Source organism: Larimichthys crocea, chromosome VII, assembly GCF_000972845.2.
Source record: "Larimichthys crocea isolate SSNF chromosome VII, L_crocea_2.0, whole genome shotgun sequence".
NCBI classification, from domain to species: Eukaryota; Metazoa; Chordata; class Actinopteri; family Sciaenidae; genus Larimichthys; species Larimichthys crocea.
The window spans coordinates 12,320,780-12,341,631 of record NC_040017.1 but is presented as its reverse complement, the minus strand read 5'-3'; the positions used below and the strand labels follow the sequence as shown (position 1 = coordinate 12,341,631).

Sequence of the window (20,852 nt, the reverse complement as noted above, 5' to 3'; positions counted from 1 at the left end):
TTTGCATTTGGTGGAGACAGAATGAACAGAAGACACGTTAGTGAGACATGAATTACAGACACCATAACTTGATAATGAAATGCTGCAGTGGAATTAGTACTCTAGTAAAAGAGTGATGCACCCTTTAGGCTCCCACAGATTATTTACAGAACCCTGACATTGTCCTTGGTTCAGAGCCAGCAAACACTTTTTCAACGTGTAATCTTTAGTTTTACGTTTGCAAAAAACAATTTTGCTGCCAGCAGATGCATTAGAGGAAATATTTAGACAACGGTTCTTCAAGAGATTTGTGTTCTAAAATAATAATAATAAAAAAAAAGGATAAACCTGAAAAGAAATATACACAGTGTTTGATCCAGAGTTACCACTGTACAGGTGGTACTGGTCCAGCTTATTTATCAAACTTTTTAAGTCTTTCAAATAAAAATATACATGGACTAATAAAAAGAGTCCATTATGCTAAGTATAATGGATTTCTCTGATAAATCTATCCTGTAGTTGATCTTGTCCTCGAGTTCACTCTCCTATCTACATTACAAAACGGAGATTTACAAAATCACAGCCAACAGCAACAAGCCTCTCCAGATGTTATTCCCTCAGGGAGAAATATGCAGTCAGATTGAGGTGGGATGGGCCAAATCATCATCATTAGCAGCAAGATCACTGACACAGAAAAGTTCATTAACTTTCTGCAGGACCATCAGTTGCAGGCCACAGGCAGTCCAGATTTATACAGCTATGGTATTTGGATGTGTCTGGATCTGCCTGGATCAAAGTTCATTGGGATGAGATCACATTACTGCCGGGTTCTACCAGTTTCCTGTGTGCACCAAAACTATTTTTTTTTTCAGTATAAAGCCAAAGGCTGCCAAATACTTAATGTGCACACTAACACGAACAAGAAAACACAGTTCAACCAGCCTGATAAAGGGCCTGCAAATGTTCAGAAAACACTGTGCTACATGAGATTTATCCCTTCCTAACAGACATATCACTGTCAAGACACAGATGTGGCCTTATATAGACAAAACAAAACTGTAGGAGTTGAGGATAAAGCTTGAAAACAACGGACAACAGATTTCCAGTGTGTAAGTGAAGACTGCTCAACTGGCTGCAGAAATCTGAATAATAGTCATCTTAGTCGACTGAAAGAAAATGAAAGTTTCATTTGATTATAATTTCTTACGCAAGACGATGGAAGCTGATGTTAATCTGGTGGTGCTGGTAACTAAGTGTAATGTACCATTTGGTGCACCTTTACCCCTTTTATCCATTATTTATCTGACACCTTTAGTTAAATATATTCAATTTGCAGTTTCTGATTATTGAATACAAAATATAATCACCAAATATTTATTTTTTAGTTAAATTAATCTACCCTACAATGTATATAGTAGTCTTTAACAGCTGCGACATTTAAGTGATGTTGACACATTAAAGGCCCCCAAACATCAGCAGTAAAACTGCTGCGTGCAGGCTTCCTATGTGAAAATCATTAAATCCAACTATGCTGGGCACAAAGTTCAGATTATTTCAGATTTGACCTCAGGGGCCACTGACCAAATCTTATTTACTTTATTTAATTACAATACAAAGTCATGTAAATAAAAAACTATATTACCAGGAAAAGTTCTGACTTAAGGTTGATTGGCTTTAGCTACAAGGCAGCAATTACAGTTGTGGCAATATTTTTCAATATCTGGCCACATGTTGGGACAAAAACATCTCTCTCTCACCAGGTGTCCATTTGACCCCTTGGTGACCATGATCATTGTGGAGATGTTTGAGCACTTCACCCTTAACACATTCAGGGAGGAGGAGCTGAAAGACTTGGTGGTCGGAAACGGCAATATAAAACTCCATCTTTTATACAAATCTTGTCCCATTGGACAAGTTTGTGGACGTCGTTTTGCCCTCTTAATTCTTGTTTTGATGGAGGTCTCGCACACTGCCAATAAAACTTCAATACACTAATCACTTGATGAGCTTCCTGGAGTGCTTGCAAATGAATTGCCAGACCAGTGACAAGATCCTATGGGGGAATCTGTGGCCCATACATTTGTTCCTGGATCATATTTGGTACTTGGATGCCAGGGGTCACTGAAAAAATAGAGTCATGTATAGGCTGTCTGGACAATGCATCTGCATTTCTATTTGCAGCACCAGGACGATATCTGACCTCAAAGTGAAATGGAGCCAACTCTGAAACTCAGCGCTGGGGACTGGGGCACTGATTAGTCATTCCTTCAAGGACTGGGAGGTGTGTCACCCTGGATTTATGTATGTACAGTACTGCAAGAAAACGCACAAGGCCTTTGTCCACTCCCTTTTCTGTCCTCTTTTGCTCACCTGATGGCAATTAATTTTATTTATTTATAACCTTTATTTAACCAGATAAAAAAAAAACATTGAGATCAAGACCTCTTTCACAAGAGTGACATGGCCAAGAAAGGGAGCAGCGCACGTCATAGTGGTCAAAAAACAGACAAACAACAATAACACACAGTTATGGATACATTAACAATTTAAGATTTCCATTGTCTTCATTTTAAGATAGAGCGGAATGCTTCCAGAGGAAGAAGTTCTGCAATTTTAAGTTCAGATTGGAGGGCGTTCCAAGCAGACGGGGCAGAGAAACTGAATGCTTTTTTTTACCTGTCTCAGTTCTGACTCGAGGAGCAACAAGATGCAGAACATCATTCGAGCGTAGTGCATAACGGCTTTCGGTTCTCCGAAGGAAAGTGCATAAAAAACTGGGAGTTAAGCCAAGAAGAGCCTCATACACCAGAGTCATCCAGTGTGTGTAGCGTCTCATCTCCAAGGAAGGCATGCCAGCTTTTGTATATAGTTCACAGTGGTGGGTGAGGCGGCGAGAAGAGCACAGTGATACACAGGAGTAAGGGGAAGAAGGCAGCTGGTTGACGCAGACATATATACAACATCGCCATAAGCAATACCATGGAGCATAGTAAATGACAGAGTAGGGTTTTGACTGATGGTGTGTTTCAGCTCCCTAGGCAGCATGTCATCATGTTCTATAAAGGGTCATGTAAAACCTGATCATTCAGTTTTGCAAACTACTACATAAGTGACTTATTATTCTATTAGTTATTAAGCAGTACTCACAGCAAGCTAAGGTCAAACTCAAGCCAGACAATAAAGCACACAGGCAAAGGGTCCAACAAAGGGCGACCCCAGCTACTGTCCGAGGTGTGTCTCAGGAAGCAAAGCCCAAGCGAGCTTCCTTCCCCTTTTTTAAGATTTTCATACAGATACTCTTAGTCCTAGGCTTCCTGTTTCTCTCCCTTCCACATGTTTTTCTTTTTTTCTGTGCTTTGCCTCTGCAAGCACTCTGCGCCCCACCTCATGATGAATGAAGAGCAAAGAACGCAGCTTTATACATCAATGATTATGTCCACTAATAATAATAACTTAATACTAATAATAATAATACTAATAATAATAATCATAATAAATAGGCCTGTATTATTCAGAAATGGCCTTTTCTACAAAATGATTCCCCTACTCTTACTTTCAACATGCCTACTTTAACTTTATTTTGATGCTTTCAGGTACTTTTACTTCAGTAAAAAATTGTGAATGCATGACTTTCACTTGTAACAGATTGGAGCAATCTGCTTCTTCCACCTCTGCCTGTGCCTGTGTTTCACTCTGTTATCTGTTGCATTCAGAGCTTTAAAAAAAAAAAAAAAAAAAATCACAGCCAACAGCAAAGTCTTTCCAGATGTTGTTCCCCCTGGGATAAAAGTCCAGTTTGAGGCGGATTGAGGAGGCATGGGGGAAATAATCACAATAAGCCTGGAGACCACATGGAAGATTTCGATAACCTGCGCACTTCACGTTCAACACGAGCGCCATCAGGTTTCGGCTTGTACATTTTTGCAGCTATGGTATTTGGATCTCTTCTCTCCGGCGGCCCATTGCGCGTTCCCTTTCCCTCATGCGCATGCGTGTATGCGTTTGTGAGGACAGGGAACGCGCTGTAACCGAGAGAAAGGGATCCAGTAAACCGCTATATGTGCCTGAGGACTTCATGCCCGTCAGACCAACAGTAAAACCACTCTGCGGTTCTTGTTTCCGCTACATTGTTGAGAGGGACGAGCTCCGATGCTCACATCACCTCCCTGCTTCTCAGCCGTGTGTGTGCGCACTGCAGCCAGACGCAGATATCTCGTTTTCCCACGCAGTGACTACCACCAAAAGCAGCGTGAACTTGCAACATCATTGTACAGTACAACAGGCTCGCTCCATGGATTAAACCTCATCTGTCGGGGCAGCACCAACACTGCTGGTAAGTCATCAGATTGCGAGCTAACATGGAGCAGCCTAATGTGAGTTTTGTAGGGAGGAATAAAAACAACAGTGATGTGTGTTGTAACTGATCTCACTGGATCACAAGATATAAGATTTAATTTGGCTGGCACGAGTCTTGATTTGTACATTTAAGTCAGTGTGGTTTGCTTTTATTTTCCGTTGTGTTTGGTTGGATGGATAGATCCTGTGCAGACTGTGGATTAGGATGGAAAAGACTTGGCTGCATTATGCCCATGAAGGATAATGACATATAGTCTTGAATCTATTTAACCACAGACAGTTATTATATTCCCTGTGATCAGTGGCACTGGATCAGCCCTGAAGTGGAAGATCCAATGCCACACTGGTTTAGTCTGACACTACACAACAATTTCTTAGGAACTCTTATTAAACAGACAATGTTCACACTTTGTCCTGATAGACACAAAGGAGCTGCACTGGCATTCATGCATTAATAACCTAGTAGCTGTGTTGTTTTTGAAGCATCATTCCTGTGTGCTTATTGCTACAAAGTCAGGTTTTATGTTTTGCACACATTTGCTCCAAACTGAAATGCTCACTTGGTTTCACATCTGTTTCTTTGCAAAACATTTTTTATTCTCTTATTTTTCTTTTCTTTATTTGCAACCACTGATGCTATATTTAATGGGGCTTTGTAATTTTTATTTTTTATTTTTTATTTTTCACAACTTGAAAGGTGTGTGAGCCTCTGCAGCCGTGAAGCCCTCCTCCTTGAGTCAGTCAGTTGGCTGAACTCTGGCTGAATAACTATAAGCTTACACTCTAAATATACAGTTTTAAACAAATTCAATCAAACTCCCTCTGGTGAAATTAAAGGAAAGAACCACATTTCTAATTTACCAACAACAGGAAAAATATGTGTGAATAATTAAGAATGCATTATAAACACTGCTTATTTAACCTTCTGTAACGATCTCCTTAAACTGGCGACCTGAGACACAAACAAACTTCTGCTGCGGATTATCACGCACAAAAAGTCATATTACTGCTGAATCACAATCAGCCTGTTCCTGCTCTCTTATGTGACCCTTGTTGCTGTTGGGCCCTGCGCCACCAACCTTTGTAGCTGGGTCAGGACAGCGTATGTCCACCATTACACACAGTCAGTCAAGGGTCTTAACCAATTTGGTGCCCTAGGCAAGATTGGTGGGTGCCCCCCTTGCATCACTGCCAATTTACACACAAACACACAAGAAACTGAATACAATATATATATTTAATATAAATAGTCTACATAGAGTATAAGATTTAACTACCCACAAAATAAAAACTGTAAACAAGAGGTGAAGGCGACAGAAGGATCGCTTGATGTTGCTGAAGTGGAGATAAATGGTGATTGTGCGAGAGTCAGATATCTCAACAGCACATCTGAAGAGAGAAGTGGAGTGTTTGAAACCGTTGGGTGTTACAGTCTAATCATAAAAAAAATAATAAAATGAAAAACCTGAAAAGAGAGGCAGGATTTCCCCTATTCTGTACATGTATCATGTACAATGCAGTTATTTCTGAAATGCAAATTAGATTAGATTCTGTTTTATTATCATGACAGCGAGCTGCTGATTAGCAAAATGCAATGAAGAAGTTATGAAGAATTAACATTAATGATGTGCACTTGAACACTGATGTCAAGTTTAACACTATAAACACACTTTAGACAAAATGAACTGTAACACAACAAACAACCAGCCTTACAACGCTAATATATGAAGGTGGGAAAATGATAATAATTTGACTGACTATTACAAGCTGAGCAAACGTTAGATAACCACATGTCAATAAAAATGTAGACAGATGTAAACACCTGCTGAATAGATCTAATCGTTACAGATGACAGTGGGAAATGTAAGGTGGGGGTAGTTACCTACATTATTATTTTCCATAACAGCTGTTAGGCCTCTCCATCACATTAACTGATGTCAAAACACGCTGTTTATTGATTATCAAACCGTGTTAGGCTAAAAGTTACTATTGTTCTGCAACAGACAAACAATATATTTAATTACTCTAATATATTATTATTTAATAGGCTTTGCTATTCAGTTGAATTAACATGGGCTTATTTTTTCATATCAAGAAATAATAGTACCAGTAGTATACTAGTATACCAGTATACTAGTTTTAGTATAAGAAAAGTTAAAGTTACTCTTTTTTTCTTTTCTTCCCCCGTTTGTGGCGCCCCCTTAGCATTTGTAGCATTTGCCTATAGACTACTCCCTACGCCACAGGCCATCACTGCGCACAATCAACCAAAGTTACAGAGTGGAAAGAAAATCTTGGTCAAACTTTTTTGTGGGTGGCAGGACATTTGGTCAATTATTTTATGCATATGACACAGAAATGTACCCATACTGCCAAAACTGGTTGGAGAAATCTGAACTGCAGTTGTTTCAAAAGATTTATTCTGCATGTGGGTCAATGCAAGATGGTATATAGCTTACTAATCCATTGGGACAATTGTAGAGATATCAAAATATGATTGCAGTGAAACAGTGAAATGTTGTCAGGCAGAAATAATGACGGTGTACTGATGCCTGACACTGAAACCAAATTGAAAGCACTCATTATGACTGAAACTGAATCAGCACTGATTCTCCCATTATCTAAAAAACAACAACAACCTAGGATAGATTTTGTTATATTATATAATTAGTTTAAATAATCATTTAACATAAGGTTTACTAACAAAATGAGTAACTCTGCTGTGGAATAGGTCTAAAACTCTACTGATTTAATAACATAGCATGACATTAATAAACCCAGAAAACTTGAGGGGAATCAATTGGCTGCTGTAAAAATATGACGGAAAGTACCCTTTACTGTGTTATCTGTAGGTGTACATTGGACTAAACGCAATAACTGTATGGTTTTATTATTATTATTATTAACACAATTGTTCAGAAGGTCACCAATATTCATAGATCATGCACCATTCAGTGTGCATGCACTCCCCATGACCGCCTGGACCAATGACAGTTCGGCAATTAAGTGCCTTATTTGAAGTGACCTTTTGCAGGCTCTTTTTTCTTTCTTTTCAGTTGCGGTTACTGGAGACACTGCTGGTACTCTTTTTCATTTGTGTTCAGGATTTATCACTCATTTTCATATTTTTGATGGTGCTTTTTCCTTTTCATATTCTGTGTGCGTCCATAAGAAGTGAGTACTGTATTTCGTTTGTTCAGTTTATCACGTGTGGTGTTTTATCACCTGTCTCACTTCATCATCATATACGTCATTATTCATACTGTCTATTCATATCATACTGTTTTATTCATTACTATTTCAAATGTCATATTTGTTTACATACTTTTCTTATTGTCTTTGCAGTTACCACACACACACACACACACACACACACACACACACACACACACACACAAACCTACTGTTACATTTCTTGAATAAACAATTCAGAAGAACAGAGAGTGGTCACCATCATATTCATTGTTCTCACCGGACAAATTGTGGAGGTGTACAGCCAGATAATCCTTTATTTTAACAGAGGTCTCAAGTTTGGGGATTATAAACCAACCAACTCTTTTATAACAATGTCACAAAGGTTCATTTTGAGGGAGTGTGCAACTCGCATCCCGACTGTAGGAATGTCCACCAGAACTGTTGCCCATGAATTCAATGTTTATTTCACTGCCACTAACCACTTTGAAACTGGTTTGGTTATGTGAACTGTGCAATGTTGGAATGGGGTTATATGCCTCATTATCCATACAAATTGAATTTAAACACAGGTGCATTTATTAATACCATGATATGACATAGATATGACTGATATATGACTATAACCTTCAGACAGGTGTTTTTCCACGAAAATCTCCTGAGTAATGTATGGTAACGTTTGTTAAGTTTGCTACTAACTGAGTGAACAAATATGTTGTCAGCAAATTGTTCAGCATAAAAAAATGGCTAAACTCATAACTTTAATTTAAACATTCATTTTAACAGAAGCCTGGTGTTTGCTGGCACAAATGGGAATGAAAACGAGAACAGATTTCAACATTAGCCATGCTTATTTGAATTTTCCACTGCTTACATTTATTTCTTTGTTTTTTACTTAGCAGATGACCATTTTATCTAGGGGTGGACTTGACTGTCCCACCTACATTTCCCTCCAAAAACAACATTTAGATATTTTTCTTATTACGTACAAATTATTTTGTTTTCTTGGTCATCACAACCCCCTAAAATGGTTGTTTTAAAGTCCTCATTTAATTCTAAATATTTTGGTGGTTGAAGTGCATTGACGTAATATATATAATTAAATGTTAATATATCAGTGTTGAAATTATAACCCAAATGCACCGGTAATTCAACAGCATTTTCAACATATAAACTGTGGCTGCTGTAAAAATATGACGTAAAGTACCCTGAACTTTGTTTTCTGTGCACACAAACGTTCTTTAATTTATCCATCTGGCAGCTGCCATATCAAGACATTGATTATACAGCATGATCACTGCATAGGTGTGCCTTGGAATAAACGCAGTAAAGGGATACTAAAATGTGTGGTTTTATTATACAAAAGAGATACTAACGGTTACAAGATGAGCTACTGGGCCATTGTCCCACCATCCCTATGTTGCAGCATAATAATGCAGCCTTTTACAATGGACTGTTTATTGTCACTAGTACAAGACACCTGAATCACAAATATGCTTTAAGCACAATAAAGTTATATGGAGTGTACTAAACAAGGTTAACCGGAATCAATCTAGAAATTCCAGTTAATGCCAGTAAGTACTTTGCTAGTGTGGGACCAAATTTGGCTGAAAAAAATCAGTGACCCAGAGACCATAGAACGTAACGTAATCTAAGCTCTCTTTTTCTTGGAGCAATAGAAGAAAAGGAAATTTGGGAAATAATTGTAAATAAATGTAAAAACAAAACATCTACTGATTGCAATGACAGTGACATTAGTTAAGAAAGTAATTGATGGTATTGTAAAAGCCCTAACACGCATCTAGTATTTATCATTTTCAACTGGCAAATTTCCTAACAAGATGAAAGTCGCAAAAGTAGTACCTCTGTATAAAAATAGGGATAGACACCACTTCACAGACTACAGACCTGTTTCCCTACTTTCCCAATTTTCCAAGATACTGGAAAAACTTTTCACTGTAAGACTAGACAAATTCATTGAAAAGCACAAACTGCTAAATGACAGTCAATGTGGCTTTAGATCAAACAGATCAACTTGCATGGCACTAATAGATATAGTAGTATATTACTAATTGTATTGACAAAAAAAGGTACGCAATGGGAGTATTTTTAGATTTAAAAAACATACTTAATTAGGTATAAAGGTATGATATTAGGGGGCTCGTGCTGTACTGGCTTAAATCCTACCTAAAAAACAGGCAACAGTTTGTGAAGATAGGTGAGCATGACTCAACATGCTTATGGGGTACCTCAGGGGTCAGTATTAGGACCAAAATTATTCATTCTCTATATAAACGATATATGCAGAATCTCAAAAATTTAGAAATTTGTTTTATTTGCAGATGATACTAATATATTTTGTTCTGGGGAGGATTTACAGCAGCTGTTGGAAGAAATCACATCGGAAATGAACAAATTTGTGGTTTGATATAAATAAGTTTTCATTAAATGTGGACAAAACAAAGATTATGTTGTGTGGTAATTATAAAATAAACACTACAGTTCATGTGATGATAGATGATTTACCGATTGAAAGAGTTTATGAAATTACATTTTTAGGTGTGATTTTGGCCACAATATCTGCTGGAAACCTCATAGAAAATATACACAAGCAAAACTGTCAAGGAGCAACGCAGTCATAGGAAAAACAAGATACAATATAAATGAAAAAAATGTTTTGTAAATATGAATGTGGTTACAATTTAAGGGGAGAGCTTAAATCAAAAAAATCGTTGTTTTCGTACAACCATGAAGGATATGTGCATTTCAGTATGTGGGCTTAAACTGTGGAATAATTTGGACATTGAATTTAAACAGAGTACTTATATTCTAGATATACAAAAACAATATTTTCCTGAGGTATAAGAATGAGGAAGGACAGTGACGTGTATAGACATTTATATACAGAAGATATATATAAAGACAGTCTATAAATTATAATATATCAGTAATAGTACTAATAATAATATAAAAAGCAGAGGAGAATATATGTGTACACTTCTTCCTACTCCCTTTTGAACATGTATGATTTAATTTGCACTGGTTTTTCTTTTCCTTTCTTTATTTGTATTTATTCTGCTGCTAAATCAGAATCTTAAACACCTGGTGGATCGCTTATCTCTGCAAAAGAGAAATACTCACAAATATGTTCAAAAAATATGACCGCATATGAAAATTTGTAGATCTTTTATTTCAACTTGTGAACTAATGTTCAGAACTTTCAATCTCAACCAACAGTACAGCAAACTTTTCTGACCACAACTCCACGTTGAATTAACCACGGTCTGGGCAGTAGATAAGTAGATGTGAATTTGTTTTTGTTTTTAAATAGCAGCAGCTACATAAAACAGATTTTCCTTTTTGCACAGATGTTGCATTTAATGGGGCTTAAAGATGATTTTTTTTTTTTGCACATGGCAACTTGCAGCATCTGCTGAAACACCATGATATGCCCTCTGCAGTAATGACTCACTCCTGCTTGAATCAATAAGGCTGGTTTGAAAAGTCAAAAGTTGATTATGCATCTTCCCTCAAAACATTAATCTTAGGAAAATGTAATTATACTCTAGTGCACTGGTCACTTCCACAAGATCTGAGGGAGCAGGGGGGTGGGTTCATAGATGTATCAAATTACATTTCATTGATATTAAGTTTATTCACAATTTGCCCAGCACAGAATATGTATAGTTGGATGAAAAACCTCTGAAGGTCTGTGGTAATTGTGACCCGTGTCTCTTCGGAGGATCCCATTTTTTCACTTTAGTAATATGACAAATAAATCAGTGGATTTTTTATTTTTTTTACTTGAAGGACACAGAAGAGGGGATGTCAATAGGATTCACAGATCCTTCTTTTTCTTTTTTTTTTTTGCTTTCTAAAATGGGCAAATCCAGCCTTGGATATAATATCTAGGATGGGTATTCTAATCTATCCACTTATCCTCTGGTAACATCATTAAATCATTAGCTAAATAGAAAAGACAGTGATGAGTGAGTGAAGGTATGGACTTGATTATAATATTGTTTTGTTCACTTTCACTTCTCAGACTTTGAACCCTTTGCTGCCCTACACCGCAGATGATACTAATAAAATACTGCGCACCATCTCAAAGTCAACGTTAAAATATACAAAGGCTTGCTTATTTGACGGATACAGTTAATCCTGTGGCTTATGTAACACACTTTGTAACCATGATAAATGTGACATAGATGCGACACAATGTGCATTTGATTGTAAATGAGACGGACCGCAAAGACCAAAGATATGTAATCTTGGTTCAGTATGTTAGTGTGGGGACAGTCAGCCATGACCAAATGGAAATGGTCAGTTTCTGCCAATATACAACGGAGCAAACCTTCTCTTCCGAGAGCTAATTATGACCAGATTGATTTCCAAAGAAGTAGACTAGGGCGAATGTAGTCACCAAAGAGTTTTTTTTGCCTGGAAGTGTGTTCCCACACGCGCACACACACACACACACACACACACACACACACACACACAGAAAACTACATAGCAGAGATTACAGATTATACTCTTAATTGTAATACCAAATAGTACATTTAGTGTCAAATAACATCATATTAACTCATTTCTTCATATTATCTTTTTTCTTTTTCTTTTTTCCTTTCTTTTCCACCATGTTTGACATGACATGAATTTCATTCCATTTCAGTATCAAGGCACAGGATAGGTGGGGACCAACAAGAATCAGCGGAGTGATACAAAAAGATTTTCCCATAATGCTGATGAAGTTTGCATATGTACTGAGTGGAATGAAGCTAGATGTTTCAACCATTTATCCATTTTCTCTCCTCACAATTTCAACCATATAATCCCTTTACTGTCTCTTTCAACTATTTACATTTACAGAGTTATTTGAACTGTGTATTCTTTAGATAGCTACTTTAACCATTGATTAGTGTACTTTTAGCTATCAGGCCATAGACTTTATATATAACGTGAACATGACTATATATTAAACATGAACAATGTCTCTGTGATACTCATAGGCTTCTGAAGAGCTCATTGTGGTGGCCCTTGCTGCCGCCATGAGAAAAGACATGGAGCTTGGTGCTGAGGCGGGCTGAATTAAGCCTGGGTGCTGAAACAAGCCACCTGTAATGGCATCCACACTTAACAAATGGCATCTTTATATGGGGGCTTATGGAGATCTGTTTGAGTACTGTAGTTTTTGGCACTTAGATGTAGACTTTACAGCCATGGAGGTGCCACTTGGTATGTTATAGTGTTTGTGTTGGTCTTATGTGCATGTTTGCCAACTACTGCTAACACCCCACTTGCAACTCTCAAAGTACCCCGAGCTGGGGGTCACTGCATTTTCAGAAGAAAAATTTCAGAAAACAATGCAGAGGAACTTCTAGTAGAAAAATAGGAAGATACTTTAGCCAATTCCATGTCTATATATGAAATTGTTTAGAGATGTAGATTGATGATAAAAATCAGTATGGATTATTAAGTATAAATTGAAATCTGAGAATGTGGTAGGAAGATCAAAATACTGGAGACAAGACATGTCTCAGGATCACCATGACTGCCATGAAACCCACTTCAGGAAATCATCTAATGTACTTCCCTGAAGATGCTGTTCCACATGCTGGTGATTTTTGAAGCAAAAAGGCTTGATTATAGCCTGCAATTTCTTTGAAAGGTTTTCTTCATAAAAGCGCTCAAAATGCTACAAATGGGAACCAGATTTAGCTCCTCTGACTGGATTAAATTCTGGGATTATGTGTTTTAGAGTTGATTTTCTTTAGTGAGCATGTGGTGAAGGGAAATCACCTGGCTGGTAGGTGAAAGGGGTTTAGACAAGAAGGTCATTTAGAGTAATCATTTATGTCAATGCTGGCCGCCTTGCGAGGATCTTTGCCTAAATCTAACATAAATCTCACAGTAAAAAAGGTCTTGTATTTTCTGTTCAGCGATTATTAATGGTACAAGGACATGTCTTGCAACTCTAAATGAATCCCTGATTAAACATTACGCCTTTTATATCTACAGATGCTGCAGGTTCTTTTCTTGATTAAACATTACGCCTTTTATATCTACAGATGCTGTAGGTTCTTTTCCACAGAGTCATTTAACCACCATGTTTCTACATTAGCCCAGAATGGACAAACCAAAAACTGGCTCCACAAACTGGGTCGCAATCAGCAACTATACCACTAGATGCCACTAAATCCTACACACTGAATGTTAAATCAATAACAATTTTAGCATATACTATTAGCCAATTTGCAAGGAAGGAGCTTCATCTAATAAGTCAGTAACAGTGTTTTCCAATGGAGGGCTTTTGCTGGAATTACCTCCACTGTGCTGCTTGACTCATCTTTAATCACTACAGTGTGTGACTAAGCTCTTTAAGTGGTCTGTCTACATTTCTACGGACTTGCAGCAATGCTTTAAGAACAACTGTGGTTACGGGCATTTCTGACAGGACTAAATCTAACTCTGCTCTTGTTCTGTTGGTCTCTCACATCTCAAGGGCTTTTTGCCGGTGTCAGTCATCCGGCCAACGTGCCTCACGGCATAGCGCACCACTTGACCCCCCTCTGCTCTCCCAGTTCCAGCCAGACTTCCCTCCAACCCTCCATCCCTCCCCCTCCCCCAACACACACACGAAAATACACACACACACGCACGCGCGCACACTGTATCACACACAGCAAGCTTTTGTGCTGCTCTGCTCTTGTGTTGCGAGGAGGTCCTGTGCCTTCTGTGCCTCCTGTGTTTCACGCTCCTGAGAGCTACAGTATGTCCAGCTGTTGTAACTCCCATATGTTCAGGGTGATAGGTAATATTTTATACCAGATGTTGATGCAAATAAAAGGACATATGGCAGGGGTTGTTTCATATTTGCCTGTCGAACTTTCACAGAACATGAACTGGCATCTTAAAATTGCATGTTTTGTCTCATTAACAGTCCAAACGATGTTTGAATTTTAGACATATACAAGCAGCAAGTCCTCGCGTTTTAGATGACAGCAAATGTTTTGCGATGTTTGTGTGACAAATGACAAATCAATTAATTCTAATAGTCAACCAATTAAATTAATTTTATTAATCCATAATAATCATTTCAGCATTCACGATATGCAATAAAATTAAAACTAGCAGAAGATCAGCCAGTATGGCAGGATACGTTTAGGAGTTCTTTTCCATTCAGCAATTTTGTTTTAATTTTTGATAATCAAGTGCAAAGACAGGAAGAAAACAAAGAATAGCAGATGTCAGTGCAGATATCCAGTTGTTTTTTAATGTGAGATCATTTTTTGGTTTTACTACAGGGAGAAGCCCGGACTTATTACATCTGCACCACTGAGGATTTAATCGTTGGAAATGAAAGAGGGAAAAGGTAAGATACTTTTTTTTGGTGGCTCCACAGTTCCCATGGAAACCTAGGCATTGCAATATTTAGGCATATATTGATCACTTCATAATTTTCTTTGCCAATGGTGTGACAAAGTGTTTAGGCAATGAAATGCCAGAAATAACGATGAAACTATACTCTTACAGTTTTCCAAAGCCTAGAGGGGCATTTTTGTGTCTGAACAACAGTCCAAAACTCAGAAAATAATTCAAAAAATAATCAATTTCTAATGTTAGCCTGACAAAAACAGCTAATTCTCACATCTGAGAAGCTGAGACGGACACATGTTTTAGCATTTTTGCTCAAGAATTTGTTGACTACAGTTGGATGTTGTGTTACCTCACCAAAGTACATCAGAGAAGAGGGGAAAAAACAAACATATTGCTTGTTTCATGAAAGAAAAAGATGCACTTGAGGTTCTCTCCTCTCTGCATTCTTTAGTGTTTTCGTCATTTCCTTCCAACTTTCAACAAACACAGCCTTGCCACATATCCGGCTCAAGATTAAAACACACCCCCTCCATGATAACTCCAAAAAGACTACACCCTAATTCAGGAGGTTGTAACACCATATCATATTTATGCTAACAGGGAAGGGCCTGGGTGTCCATATTGAAAAGTAAAATCTGCAGAACGTCCCTGTGGGTGGTGTTAATCGATCATGTGGTTCCTACCTCTTTGCTGTCTCCAAGTTTGGTAGTGCATGATTTACTACTAACATTACAGCAGTATTACATTACTGTTGTGGCAATGTAGCAAGTACATGTGCACACACGGACATCTTAAAATAGATATTCAGCTGTGCACTCCTGCTGTTTTGCTATTGATTTTCAGTGCTGGTTGTGAAGCAGTGTCAGGCATGTCTCTCAAGCCTCATGAAGCTCGTGGATAAGATGTGCATTGTGCATTAAACAGTGAGATGTATGCGGCGTTAAACACCTTTTAATCTGATCTAAACCGTCATCTGAACTCACAGTTGAACCAAGCGCACAAAGCTGAAGCTGATGTGATGCTGTGCAATTGAAAATGTCCTTCAGTTCTAGATCCTCTTAAACTGATCAGCCTTCACCGTCCTTCATCTGCCGCCCTTCTCTCTATCTTAGCTTCCATATCTGTTTTTCTTTGGTTATTTCTTCATCTTTCTCTTTCTTTTCTGCTTCCTTCTAAAGAAGGAAGTTTGGAAGGCATGGAAACCTCATCGAAGCCTATGCCTCATCAATGCAGCTGTGTATTTGAGTGCGTGGCATTAAACACTGGGTATTTCCTCTTTTTCAGAATGGTAAAGGGACTTTAAGGAGGTGCTAATAAATGTGGTCTTTCTCATTTGTATATATGTTACCAGGATAACCTCATGCACTGTGTAGACATGAAAGGACCAAGGAGTACGTGAAGATGTCCCAGAAGGCAACTAAAAGTAAGGTCTTTTGTTGTTGGTGGGTGACCATCTGTTCATTTATTTATTTATTTATTTTTTCATTTTTTTCTTTTTTCTTTATCTGACTACCGGTAAAGCACTAATCTGATCTGTGTGTTATATCACATGCAGTGATGAAAGGATTATGGACCAAAATGGACTTTGTTACAGATTAATGATGCAGTCTATAGCATTATAACATATACAATAATTATTCTTCACTGGGTTACCTGTGCTCAGTATCACTTTATTTTTGTGTTTTTGCACTAAATGTCTGTGGAATGTGAAAACGATTGACTTTGAGCTCACATATTAAAACAATCTACAACCCTCGCAGTAGGATGACACGTCAGTATACTGAATCTCACAGTGATGCCCATCTCTGTTACAGTTTTAAAACATGTTGTTGCTGTGCTCATAGCCACAGAACATTTAGTCACTTCTCAAAAATGTCAAGTCTTGTTTACTCCAGATGTTGCCTACTATAAATTACCGTGGGAAAACAGAAAACTGTCTTTCAATCTTTTGTCCTTTGATTAAAGCCGGGCCCTTTGTACCATAGACAAAGACCCTCAGCAGTAATTTATTTTCAACAACAGAGCTACAGTGGCAGTTGTATTGAAGCTTACTGTATTTTGTTGGAGGGCTTGAATTATGGTCTGTCTGTGAATGTCAGTTAGATTTCTTTGTATTTCTTGGTAACTTGTCTCTAGTAAGAATAGTCAAACATCATTACGATGACGAGCCTCACATAAGTCACATAACCAGCTGTTAAAGTTGTTAAAGTTGTTGTTATTTTTTGACTGACCCAAGTTAGCTGCGTCCACCTTATTCCAGTCTCTATGCTAAGCTATGCCAACCAGCTGCTGGCCTTAGCTTCATATTTGTTGTACACATACAGGAACGATCTTAATCTTCTCTTCTAACTCTTTGAATATACAGTCATCCCTCGCTATATCGCGGTTCACTTTTCGCGGACTCGCTGTTTCGTGGATTTTTTTCAGTGTAATTTTGCATGCTTTTTTTTTTTACAGCGTACTGTACAGTATGAACGCGCATTGTGTTCTGCGTCCTGATTAAGGGAGTACTGTACAAAATGCGTGTAAAAGATGTATAAAAGTGTGTGGTTAAGGGTTTTACGGCCTTAAAACATGTATAATAACTGTAAAACTTACTTCGCGGATTTCGTTTATTGCGGGTTATTTTTAGAACGTATCCCCCGCGATAAACGAGGGACCACTGTATAGTATTTCCCAAAGTGTGTAAAGTGTCCATTTTTATTTCCTTTTTCCTGAAAATGATCAGACTGTCAAAATTCAGAATACCACTAATGTTCAGATTTACACACGCTCTACTGTCTAGTGTGCATGATAAGAAAAAGGGAAGATGAGGTTTTGAGGGTAATTTAATGACGATATCAGTGCATTTCCTCTACGAACAGCTCAACATGGGCTTTTCCCAAAATGCCTCCCTTCCATCAAATCAAGCTCACAGAAGAAGAACCCTTATCAAATAGGTTAAATGTTTCACTCTGTCATCGAATTGAAACCACAGTTGGGTGGGTGCTTCCTGTTGATCTGTGTGGTTGGCTGTAAATGTACTGGGAATTCATTAATATTCATTTCGTTTGGTACTGAAACTACACCTGTGACAAATAGTATGCCAGTTTCTGAAAGTAGCCTTTTTCCTACCAAAGCTTTTATTTCTTGTTGATTAAAAGCACTTCATTATGGTTTCAAGACATGAAGTCTTCAAGTGTTGTATGTGAAATTTGACAATCCCGTTTTTCTAATTATGTGTTTCTCTTTTGTCTTCCTTGACTCCAGCATGGTGCCTTAGGCTTTCCCCGGTTCTCCTCTTCTTCATCTCCTTCGTCACATACTACTATTCCTATGCCATACTTCAGAGGTAATCACACACACGCTAACGCAACCACTTCTTTCTTCTTTCCTTCTCAGTTGCTCTTGTATCAAGGTCACATAATTACAGAAATGCCCATTTCTGGTAAAGAAGTAAGCATGACGCCTGTGCAGTGCTGAGTCACTAAAAGTTAAGCCCACATTCTAATCATCCGGCAGTCTGAGCTGCTGGTCAATTCGGGCCCTCACATATGCCCATTCTTGCACTTTTTGAGTTGTTCTGGACCAAGTTACTGGCATACTGTGTTTTTTTTATGGATTCAGCAGTAGTTTTCATGCCAGTTGTGGTGATTGTCTGTCTTTCAGCTCCGGAGGCACCAGCAAGTCTCTGAACAGTAGCAAGTCGCTGTGTGGTGGCTGGCTAACCCAGAAGAAGTGGGAGAGCCTTAACTTTAAGTGAGTAATGGCATGTCTGTGTTTTTTTTTTTTTTTTCACGGACTGGAGGGAGTGGACAGCTTATTAAGGGAGAAAGGTATGCCAACATTTTTATTGAACATGAAGGTGCCAGGCTCCTTGGAACTGTTAGGACTGACTCTTTACCAGTCATGAAGAAAAAGCATATTTTAGTGAGAAAGAACAGGACTTATTATAAAAAGCGATTTTCCATCTAAATCACAATTACAGTAAGTTTCTGTAACTCAAGTGGAATGTGTTGATGAAATGGCTGCGAGGGAAAGTTGATGTAAAACCCAATCCTGGCTTAGAATGAGCTCTTGATAAAGTTGCATTTTTCGAAGCCAGACAATAGTTTGTTTGTCCTCCTCAGGTTCTGCCTTATTAAGTAATCATTGTTCCAGAGGCCCGAGCCCCCTCTCATTTATTTTCTCTTGCTCTATTGTCAGTTTATTCAGCTGTATATTTACTGTTGGTCTTTTTGTGGGCTCTGCTCTGTTACAAAATAGTGATATAGTCTCCATCTGTGGTTTGTCCCAACCTCCACCATGGTCACTGTTTATTTCTTCAGCTCAGTAGACCTTCCACTGCCTTGTCCTTTGACCTTTTAAACAGCCAAGATTCATGTTCTCTGCGTTTACCCCTGTAAAAGAGCATGACTTGCATTCTGACATGTTTCTGGTCGGCTGGTCTTGGACTTTTCACATCAGTCATTACGGTCACAGCGAGGCCTTCCAGGCAATCACAGTGACATTTCACTAATTAGACCTCCCCCAGAGATTTATCCTGATCTCCTGCGAGGAGCTTGCTGGCACATGAGGGTAATAAATGTCTGAGAGACTCACTGTCAAATACAGTAGGTCATAAACAGCTGGAGTCGACGAACACAGAGCAGCAACATTTCACATATTACAACCTGCCACATTTGTCTCACTCCACATGCTCTGTGAATGTTATTGTTTTCTTTTTCCCTCTCCTCCGCAGAGAAATGCCAACAGAGGCTTTTAATGAGGGAAATTGCTATTGAATGACAGCATGTAATTGGCTGGTTTCCTTATAATGAGTCTGGTTTACCTGCTTAATAGATACCAGAACATTTAGGAAAGTGCACATCAAGCTTTTCCATGTGCCAGTGTCTGAACACTGTACTGTTTGGCATCACAGCTGGTATTGTCCATTGTGTGGAAGTACTTTCCTTCATCCTGTCTCATGCCTCATTCATACCCTCCTCTCTCTCTCTCTCTCTCTCTCTCTCTCTCTCTCTCAGCCACAGACACTCCTGTAATATAATTCATCAGTACAGTGAAACCTTGTGCACTGCAGTATTATGTTGTAATTCCTGCTCTGACATTTTTCATGCAGCATTAGCAGGCAGACGCGACTCTTCCTGAAACTGGAGGATTTCTTCTGGCGGGAACATCTGTCAACGCTGCCATTACCTTATGGCATTAAGGGCAGTGGTATGTTGGTTTTACATCATCCTCTGCTCTTACTGCTCAGTTTAATCAGCTCATGTCTCTTGGTATTACTAGTTGTTTTTCTGGAGGTGTATGTTTTATACTTTATTATTGTTTTCACATGCACTGGAAATAACTCCTTTAATATGGCCATAGCTACCAATGAGATGAGTGAGGCTTTATTGTAATAAAGGGAAAGTGCTTTAATGACAACGTTACAGATCTACATTCTGGACTGCATATCTTTTTTTTAGTAATCCTGAAATTACATTTTTGATTAGATTTGCAACTTTCACTCTCATGTTACACAGCAGTCTTATGTGTGAATTTCACTTCTATATTTTAAAGTTTTCACACGCCAACGCCCTTAACTGATTCTTTTCTCGTGTTCCCACCCAGAGCTGCTGTTACTGAAAGTTCTTGCTGCAACTGCAAATTATCAGGTGCCAGCCAACATTGACAAGTAAGTGCACGCACTCTTAAGTCAACCTGGAACATGATAGTAAAGCTCAAAGTTTTATTCCTGATTTTTATGAGACTCCTTATTTTATTTTACTGATCCCATAGTCCATATTTCAGCACAGTAAAGTCCAGGATTGGCACCAACCAGTGACACTACAACAAGAATATTTCCCTAAACATTGTGGTTGGCGGAAGATGTGTTACAGCTGTATACACCCTTTAACACATTTTTACTGATTTCATCACATTATGGGTACTTACTGTCACTCTAGAGATATATACATTGTCAG

General features: G+C 38.3%; 1 protein-coding gene across 4 annotated transcripts in view; it reads left to right on the top strand.

The window, feature by feature from the left end:
- The first annotated feature begins 3,792 nt into the window (after positions 1-3,792).
- The window catches only part of st3gal4 (ST3 beta-galactoside alpha-2,3-sialyltransferase 4), a 32,173-nt gene continuing 15,113 nt past the window's right edge, over positions 3,793-20,852 (top strand). Inside the window, exons 1-8 of one of the 4 annotated variants that reach the window (XM_027280413.1) lie at positions 3,807-4,312; positions 14,835-14,902; positions 16,086-16,152; positions 16,259-16,330; positions 18,157-18,238; positions 18,556-18,645; positions 20,006-20,103; positions 20,500-20,563. In XM_027280413.1, the coding sequence (XP_027136214.1) occupies positions 16,309-16,330; positions 18,157-18,238; positions 18,556-18,645; positions 20,006-20,103; positions 20,500-20,563 (356 nt within the window). In that variant the 5' untranslated portion in view covers positions 3,807-4,312; positions 14,835-14,902; positions 16,086-16,152; positions 16,259-16,308. Of the gene's footprint in view, positions 4,313-14,834; positions 14,903-16,085; positions 16,153-16,258; positions 16,331-18,156; positions 18,239-18,555; positions 18,646-20,005; positions 20,104-20,499; positions 20,564-20,852 lie in introns of all 4 variants that reach the window. The other 3 variants (XM_027280415.1, XM_027280412.1, XM_027280414.1) reach the window with 3 other exon arrangements.